The following is a 10,302-nucleotide window of genomic DNA, read 5'->3' as shown; positions in this document are numbered from 1 at the left end:
AGGTACCTACCAAGTGGTATCAAGTAGATTGTATACGTAGGATACAAAAAAAATTTAACATCGCTTTCTACGTATAAAACACGTCAGAAGACAAGATAAAGTAGGCAGTTTCTGGATCTTATAGTCAGTACCGTCTTTACCATAAGAGCACACGGGGCCCGTGCCCAGGGCCCCCATCCTCAGGGCGCCCTGAAGGACAGACAGTAACAGTATATTTGATTACCCATAATAAATAGAAGATCAAAGTAGAAAAATGTTAGTTTAATTATCTTTCTTTACTTTCCAAAAGGGCCCCAAATTCTTATGTGCCCAGGGGCCCCAGTATAGTTTAAGACGGCCCTGCTTATAGTAGCCACTAAGGATTAGAAAACTGGGAAACTCGCAGTTTTGGCATAGTCCTTATAATATGAACCTATAGGCACCCTAGGGAATAAACCAAAAAACCAGATGGTAAGGAACAGATGTTTGTTATTTTATACGAATACTAGACTCAGTAACCGCAAAATTTGTAGCTTGTATGGTACCATTTACAGCAATCTGACATCAGAATAATAAGATCTAGATAGAGTTTTAGGAAACGCTATAATAGCTTACGAAAGTTCACACCACCACAACCACAGCTTCATGAGTATTCATGACATGTAAAAGTAAATTAAATTAATGTCTCATCCTTTCTTGGACATCTCCTCATCTGCTATATTTTCCAGTTTTATCGGGATCGTCTCTAGCCGCTGTTCTTTTGCTTTCATGTGAGCTAGATACACGGTCCACACGAAGCTCGCGGCGCTCACAAACACAATCCTGTTCTTCTCCGAGACGAAATAAAAGTTAATAGTTTGTGCCGTCGGCCAGAATACTACGCCTATCTTGTAAGTTGGCCAGAATTTCTCTTTAACTTCGTTTACGCACTTTGAGAATGGTTTAAGTTCTAAGGCGCTCATTCCGAAGAAGAAATAGGCCATGGCTAAAGGAGAATAGGAGACCTGTTCTATCACCGCTCTGGTTATCGCTGTAGTTAAGGATTTGTTCTTGAAGAAGCGACTTGTGTATTTCATCCAGCCATAGAAGACAGGAGCCATGAAGAAAGTCCCAAAGAACCCGAAGCGAGCGGCGCGCGCCCAGTCTGCGTCGCCAATAGTAGTTCCATTAGCTATATACTCTTGGACAATGCTGCATGTAGGCCATATCACAGCGTAGGATACCATACCGCGTATTAAAGGATACTGCACAGGTAAGTGCAGTACTTTTGTAAGTAATGTCATCGTTTTCTTCGCAATGGTTTAGTATTTACTTAAATGATAGATAATAAGGGCGCTTAGAAAAGCTTGCCAAAATAGAAGGCTTGGGTACATGTTTTGACATTGGTTGTCAAATTTTATTTATCACATCTTCTAAAAAGTTTAAGTTCTCATGTTTTAAACAAATCGTTTTGAACTAGATATTTCCAAATCAACTTTAGATGATTAAGATTTAAAGATGACCTTATGAACTAATAAAACAAATATCAACATTAAAAAATTATTGCTCTATTGACTAATTGCATATTCCGCCAAGTCATTTCCTATCCAGCTTACTTCTTTTCTTTCTCCTATGTTGACTTTTTAATACTTTGAACATTAAACTTTATATCGCGGCTATAGGGTTTGTTTTTGTAAGTAAATTTGTGTAGATAAGAGTTTTAGAAAGTTTGTAGTGAATATTAGCCAGCAGGGTATCTCAAAGAGGATCACCGACCAAATTGCTGTTTCAACCTATATCGGAATCGGTCGATTGTTCCAGGCGGGTGGCCTTCGATAAACGATTGCTCTAATGATGATCGTCTAATTTCTTCGATATTGCTTAGATAGGATCGCCTAATAGGTCCGACACGAAGACCGTAATCGCAAATATTTTAACAATAGCATAGCTAAAGTACAGCATCATGGACCGATTAAATGATCAGACTAACAAGACTGATATGTAGGTCCAATCATGTCTTAATTTGTAGGTTATCATGAAAGTTTTGATCTTGGATCAGAAAAGGAAGAGAGCATTCGTGTAATCACTAGTTGGCTGTTGTATACAAAGCCTTATAACCTGAGGGCAGAGGGCCTATCGCGAACACCGAACTTCACAAATTGCGAGCATCTTTCTCTGTCACTTTAATTATGGCTAATAGCCACCTCCACCCAAAACTTAGCCACCGGGCAGTCGAGGCGCTCAGCGAACACCCTGAGAAGACTGTCTGGTGCCGCCGCCGCGCACCCTCTTCAGCATGGAGGCCAAAAATAATGGCAAAAAGTCATCTACTCGCGCCTCAGCAAACATGCGGAACGTTTTCCTTCACGGAATATACATATGTATAATAATTTAGTATAGTTTCCAGAAATGCTTTGGTAGGTGCGAGTCAGGATTCGAACCCGGCCTCCGGTTCGGAAGCTACAGGCAAAAAGAATAGATAGTATAGAGGGGTCCTTTCATTGTAAATTTTGTAGTCACTGTAAATTTACTGCCATCTATCGACACACGACTAAAACTCAAAATGAAAACGTATAAAGTTATCAAAAAATGTATATATATGGATAAATTATTTTATTATTTTTATATCATTTTGATCCATGTTCATTCACTGATATCTATGTGTTAAAATTGTTAAATATGAAACGGTGTCGTCACGCCATCTAGCCGAGGATAGGCTAAAGGTGTGTGCGCCATCTATTCGAGAATGACTTTTGCTTGAATTCCGAGGCACGTTTTTTCCTTAGACTTTATTCGTCTTATACGAAGTTACATATGTCTTTGCTACAGGACAGGCTTTTTACTTTGCTAACAGTTGAAAACACAGCGAAACATTTCACCTTTAGTTTTCATTATCATTTGTAACTTAATCTAACAAATGACTTACAAAACAATAATGATTTTGTAACACAGCATTGATCTACATTGATGCGCCATCTATACTCAAAAGTAAGAGATCATTTTTCTGTAGCCTGCTTATTAAGGAAATTTTAATACCAACGACATCTATCGGATTAAGTGCAAGCTACGCAAAGTGAATTTAACGCCATCTAGAGCGTATAGTTTACAACAACAAAGGAGGTAGCGTTATGACAAATCACGCAATATCCCTGGCAGTCAGTAGATGGCGATGTAGTCAAATAGAGTTTAGTTTTACTACTCGACGCTGGATGGCGCTTAAGGCTAAAATTTTCTTAAAGTTGTGTACGTTTGCTTTGCAAGCTGATAAAATTGATAAAAATTACATATGCATTTCGCAAAACGCGACTCCTCGGCGTCCATACGCTAGATTGACCGTTTATCATCAGTTGTATTATAAACATAATTGTATAAAATCTACATACCGCTTTTAATTTTTTTTTTAATTCAGATACATAGGTAATTTAAAGCATTTAAAGTAAGTATGTTAGTTAGTACCTTTCTAGTTAACTTTTTTAACAAAATATATAGTTACAGATAATAATATATAGCTATTACATTCCTTAAAAAGTATTTAGTTTTTAATTGTATAACATTATAAAGAATATAAATAAAATTGTTTACATTCCCATGCCTAGAACAAACTTATCAACTAAATACTAAATATGCGATCGGAATTTAAGGTAAAAACTTCCAAACTTAAACAGACCACTTCACAAATACTTCAGGATCATAAACTTGCTACTTTATTGGCAAAACGACACGTTTCGAGCTGAGGGCTATGCATTTTTTTTATTTGACCACATTAAGATTAAGGCCTGTTAAAGGTATTTTATGAGGTGTAAACGGCCTTTAAAATATTTTTATATTTTTAAAAATTAGGTACTTTTAGATAAGTTTTTCATCATCATGCATTGCTCCTAAGTTTTCCTACCCCTTCCTCATCTTAGCGCCGGTCCCCGTTGCAAGATAACCTAATCCCAAGACTTGGCGTAAGCACTAGTTTTGACGAGAGGTCTGACCTTCCAATCCAGGTGGAAAAACAAGGCCTTGTTAGGATTACGCCACAGGTACAGTCAGCAGCAGAAGTTGCTAAGCGGGCGAGGTGTTCAAAATGATCTTAACGCGACTTTATAGTTAAGAGAATAAGAGTGTGTCAAGGTAATTTTGAACACCTCGCCCGCTTAAGCCACTTCTGCTGCTGACTGTACCTATGTATTATGTAGGTATAATTGGCTATATGAAAAGTGTGTGGTATTAGAAGAACTGAAAGCTATGATCTCGCTTGACTTGGCAAACCTTTGTCAGCCCAAACTTTTTTTTTTTTTTTAATGTAATAGGAAGCAAACGAGCAGACGGATCACCTGATGGTAAGCGATTACCGCCGCCCATGGACACCCGCAACACCAGAAGGGTTGCAAGCGCGTTGCCGGCCTTTAAGATGGGAGTACGCTCTTTTCTTGAAGGTTTGTAGGTCGTATCGGTCCGGAAATACCGCTGGCGACAGTTCATTCCACAGTTTGGCTGTGCGAGGCAGGAAGTTTCTGGAGAAACGCACAGTTGAGGACTGCCAACCATCCAAGCGATGAAGATGGTAAAGTTGTCGCGTAGGGCGATGGCGAAAAGAAGCGGCAGGGATTAATCCGAACAATTCCTCGGAGCACTCCCCGTTATACATGCGATAGAAAATGCAGAGCGAGGCCACATCTCTACGCAGCGCCAAGGAGTCAAGCCGTTCCGAAAGACGCTGGCAGTCAACAATTCGAGCCGCTCTTCGTTGGATGCGGTCCAGAGGCACTTGCATACTAATACTTTGACATCTGTCAACTGTCAAATAAATAATGCGTCCCATAGCCGCCGCGCAGGCGCCACAGCCCATACCTTTAATACTAAACACATTTGTTTGTATTTATATCTTTGTATCCATTGACTATAAACAGAAATATATTTTATCTTGACCTTTTCCCATGAAACCTGATTCCGTCTGGCTCACTGACACCCAGAAAAAACGGGACAGACGTACAACTTCCCTGTATATGCCCCAGCTCTTACATGCTTGTAATAAAGACTAATTTCCCTTGATCGTTTTAAGGATATGTTGGTTTTTCAAACGGATGCTTTTACATTTATTGGGCAAAAACGGGGCACGTGTTGGTCACTTCCTATTATTGTGTCATATTGCACAAATGTATGAAAAAATGGACTGTTACTGCGAAACCAGACGAATTTCACTGATCAAATTTTATATTGAAATAAGTTCAATTCTATATAAAAAAACCGGCCAAGTGCGAGTCGGACTCGCGTTCCAAGGGTTCCGTATATTACACAATTTTTAACAATCAGTGCCGGATTAAGATATGTTGATGCCCTAAGGATTTCTAGGTGCCCCCTCTCCCTCGGGTCATCAAGATTACATTGATTTTTTGGTAAATTGAGTGAAGTTCATTGCCGCGTTACAGCTGAGAATGGAAATCAGTCACATCATTTTATCACGTAAATTGACAGTGCCGCAGCAGTAATGTTGCAATAGAGTAAGTACCTAATGCTGTTGCAGTCGCCACCCGAATGTCACCTTTATCATAGCTTAGAAAGTAATAGAAACGCGAGCGAAGCGAGCGCGGAAATTTTTCGATATAAAAACGCAATATGATAGACAGTTGTAAATTTTTACTTTTAGTATGGAAATCAGTCACATCATTTTATCACGGAAGTTGACAGTACTGCAGCAGTAACGTTGCAACAGAGTAATGTTGCTGCAGTCGCCACCCGAATGTCACCTTTATCATACCTTATAAAGTTATTGAAAACGCGAGCGAAGCGAGCGCGAAAATTTTTCGATATACAAACGCAATTTTACTTTTAGTCCCAACCAGGCGCGAATCCAGGATTTCATACAGAGAAGGGATGGGACAGTTTTCTATCAGCCTAGCTTCGCATAGGGCTCGATATTTCTTAATAGGCTTCGATATTCGAGGTTGTTTTCATGCATAAAATATGCAAGAAAGCAGAGCTTGGAATTGAATTGGCGAAGTGTGAGAAAGGCAGTAGGCCTAGCTGCGAAAGAGGAAAGCTTGGATTTGGATCCACGCCCAAGTGTAATTAAGGCAGAAGGCCTCGCATAAAACCGCAAAAGAGTGGGTTGAAATCGAATCTATGCATGTAATCACGACTCTTCTACTGCTACCGATTGTTTCCCAAAGAATTACGCGCCATTATTTTTGCAAATTAGCTTTTGGACAGCTAAAAAAAATCGTGTGGTAAAAACGATGTGTCTGTCCCTAATTTTAAAATTTGTTCACCTTTTTCAACCTGGCATTTTGGTGCCCCTCCTGAACGTGGTGCCCTAAGCACGTGCTTGTTTTGCTTATTGGTTACAAAGTCTTTATTAATTCAACCATTAAAGTCGACGAGTACAAAAAACTTTAAGCTAGCTCTCAATTTAACATTTTTTTTAAACATTATTTTTAATTTGACCTTACAATTACTCGTAAGTAGGTAAGACCGTTAAATATTTAAAATGATTATCTTATCAGAAAATTATCACCAATTACTCTAAGAAAACTACTACTCTAAGTAATCCGGCACTGTTAACAATGTATTTTTTATGTGAAACGTGAGTGAAATCTCTTTAAAAAATTCGTAGGGGTCGGATTAAAAACTGTAATTAAGTCCGACTCACGCTTGACTGTACATTTCTAATAGGTTTTCCTGTCATCTATAGGTATAGACCTATTTTATGTATTTTTTTCAAAATTTTAGACCTAGTAGTTTTAGAGATAAGGGGGGGGGAATGGTCATTTTTTGCCTATTTTCTTGAATAACTTCTAAACTGTTGATTCGAAAATTATAAAAAAAAAATATTTGAAATCCTTACAATAAGCTCTTTCATTTGATATGTAACATGATATAGTTTGAAAAAAAATTTTTTTTTCATTTTTTCATTTACCCCCCAAAAGTGGCCCCCATGTTTAAAATTCATTTGTTTACGTTACATGTCCGTATTCGGGTCACAAACTTACATATGTGTACCAAATTTCAACTTGATTGGTCCAGTAGTTCCGGAGAAAATTGGCTGTGACAGACGGACAGACAGACAGACAGACAGACAGACAGACAGACAGACGCACGAGTGATCCTATAAGGGTTCCGTTTTTTCCTTTTGAGGTACGGAACCCTAAAAAACGAATTTCATGATCATGACATGGGATTCATGAGTCATGACACAATCTTATTGGCTAGAAATAAGATTGTGTTCTGTATTAAGTTATTAACAATGAAACTTACTAAATTAGGAATTTTAGTGCCCAATACTAATAATTACTTACGTTGCAGGCTGTATTTCCAGTAATCCAGTACTTACCTGTTTACTTTCATAAAATTAAACCATTTTAACCACCAGAATTATGAATTTTGTTTTCATGAAGATTTCACATGAAATAATAAGTAAGTATATTGTTCACGCTAACCAATATTATTAGGTCTGTAGCGTGTGGGTCATGTCATAAGCGAATGGCGGTAACATTTATTAAAATCCAGTAGCTAGCGAAATGCGTGGTACTGTACTGGTGGTGGAACTAAAAGTGCCGATTATATTTGATACATAATGTGTAATTCCGTGGGTAACATAATGTGTCTTGTATTCTGTATTTAAAGTTGAGTAAATAAATTAAATATAGGCAAGTGCACACAGAGCCGATAGTTAATTTACATACATACAAATGATTCTAACTACAGATCCCAAAATAGGTAACTTTTTTCTATATACACACCATCCCGTCCCACTTTTAGCGCCTACCTATCTAAGAACAAGTTATTAATCAACTTAATGATCATTAAGAATAGCTCCGCGCTCGTCGCTCGCATCGCGCCGTCTCTGTCGATGATTAATGAACGCTTATGTAAACTAATTAGGAACCAACGTAATCAAGCCGCCCATTACAAATATGTGGATTTGTGGGGCTCGAGTGATGACCTTATATTTATGTAAATTTTACGAAATGTAGGGTTCGGAAAAATATTTAGGTAGAGTTAGACCAAGAAAAGTCTGTAACGATTTTGATAGCACACGCAGTGCAAGTGTTATTTTAAACGTCAAACTGCTATGAAATTATTCAAATGAATTAAGTAACACTTGCAATGCGTATGCTATCACAATCGTTGCAGACTTTTCTTGGTCTAACTCTACCTATTGTTTGGGGCGAGGGGAAAAGCTAATAGGCACTTCATAGGGCAATAAAAAGGTCTTATTGAATGACTTTTACTAGGTACTTACATAGGACTGTTATCGAATAGTCGAAATCGTAAATTTAGACCTAATATATCTACTTACCTAAGTAGTTGCACAGGTTTCTAACCAAGAGTGGGGGTGGTTCTACGACCAAACATTATTTTCCCGTATTTTGCCCCTACCGTAAATTTCCCGTACTTACCTGCAATGGCTCATTTAGACGGCGCGCGAACTCGTATACTATTTTAGTTACGTACGTACGAATTATGAAATAAATTATACTGAACTGACTACCTTTCAAGCAAACACGTAAGTTGCTAAAACGATAGTTGATAAAGTTAGTTCCATTATATTTGTCGGTCGCCGTCGTTAGTGTCGCCTGGGAAACGTCCAGCCGCGGTGGACCCAACTCGAACAGTTCGAGTCGAACTGGGACGAGGCAAATATAAACTTGAAGAAGTTTAGCGCAGAGTATTTACAAAAGGTTTAGTACCCGTCAGTTAGTCGACTTATTATTCAACTAGCTTCTACACGCGATTTCATACGGGTAAAAGTCGCAGAACTCCTTGCCCTCCTTTTCGGGATCGGGATATAAAATTTCGGCCCCCAATTCATTCCCTTGAGGGATGAATTCCAGGATAAAAGGCATCCGAAGTTCTTTTCTTTTGTAAACTATTAGTGTGCTGAAAATAAATCCGTAAAGCCGTTTTAACGTATACGTTTTAGTAACGTTATACGTTTTACATTGCGGACCATTGAGGTTACATCAATTCATCCGACCGATGAAATAACGCAATGTAATTAAACTCGCAACATCGCAGTTCTCGCACCGCCGTCTAAATGAGCCCTTCGCTACTCATATTATCTACCTACAGACTACAGTGTGTAATGATAATAACTACTTAAGTAAAACAGTTTAATGAATCCCCGTTATTGTTTATATCATAAATATGAGAATTGAGCCTATTTTCAATGGAATCAAATAATACTGAATGACCTTATTAAAAAGCACATAGTAACGCCCGTCACCCAAACAACGGCGACTTCACAGGCCCCCTGGGAGTCAAACCAAACGCATTGAACTGGAGTCCAACTGTCATTCGAACCAGCATGTAATGTACCGTACATTTCATTTAAGTACCATTTTGTACATTGTCATCACGGTAACAATATGAGGTCCCTAGCGACCAAAGATGTATGTAACTCCGTATAAGATAGGTAGAGTCTAAGGAAAAAACGTGCCTCGAAAATCAAGAAAAAGTCATTCTCGAATAGATGGCGCCACACCTTTGGCCTATACTCGGCTAGATAGCGTTGACGACACCGTTTGATATTTAACAATTTTAACACATATTGTCAGTGAAAGAACACCGGTCAAAGTCATATAAAAATAATAAATAAATATAAAAAATCATAAATGATTTAATGATTTTATTTTATGGATAAATCCATATTTATATAGGTACATTTATTGATTATTACTTGTTCGCAGTATATCAGCCTGTCAGTTGTTCGGAGCTGTCAAATTTTACGTTTAACTGACAGGCTGATATCGTCCGGCTAACTGGTAATCAGTGGGCCCCTAAATGGACTCATTCTCACTGTGAATACTCTGCCTGATCGTCGTTCGGCGACGAAAGATGAGAGTAAACATCGCGGCTCGCACCTCCGTCACTTAAACAGAACGCCTATTATCGCCTCGTAAACTATCCTATTTTATGCAATGCGATATGCCTGGCTGGAGGTGAGATTAGTCACTAGGTCATGGCTTGTAAAAGTTTCTGCTTAGGCTAAAGATGCATTGATTTTTATTCATTTAAAGTTAAGTACAATATATATTTACAATATTTACATAGGTGCTCAATAAATTTTCGACTAACCCTAATGTCACCTGGCATAGTCCCCAGGACACTGAGGGCATTTCCCCGGTTGTGTACCTTTGGGCAAAATATGACCCTGCTCGTAGGTCGCCAGACACCCCAACAGGTTTTGGTGTCTGACGACCAAGGCCGAAAAGTCTCGACCGCCAGTGCCGCAAATCCGTAACTATGTTTCAGAAATGCATATTTGCGGTACTTGGCAGTCTGGGCGTCATCGTCAGCCGCTGCACCTGGCCTTCTGGCAGAGCGCTGCACCTGGCCTTCGGGAAGATGCATTGA

At 38.7% G+C, this 10,302-nt stretch overlaps 1 protein-coding gene across 1 annotated transcript; it reads right to left on the bottom strand.

Moving 5' to 3' along the window:
* Nucleotides 1-665: 665 nt before the first annotated feature.
* On the bottom strand, nt 666-1,339 carry LOC134801332 (mpv17-like protein 2). Its single transcript, XM_063773872.1, has one exon. The coding sequence runs from the start codon at nt 1,260-1,262 to the stop codon at nt 666-668; it is 597 nt and encodes a 198-aa protein (XP_063629942.1). The 5' UTR covers nt 1,263-1,339.
* Nucleotides 1,340-10,302: the final 8,963 nt, after the last annotated feature.

The sequence above is a fragment of the Cydia splendana genome, chromosome 21, assembly GCF_910591565.1.
Source record: "Cydia splendana chromosome 21, ilCydSple1.2, whole genome shotgun sequence".
In the NCBI taxonomy this organism is placed as follows: Eukaryota; Metazoa; Arthropoda; class Insecta; order Lepidoptera; family Tortricidae; genus Cydia; species Cydia splendana.
The sequence above is the reverse complement of the archived record's forward strand: the minus strand, read 5'-3'. Positions and strand labels throughout refer to the sequence as shown.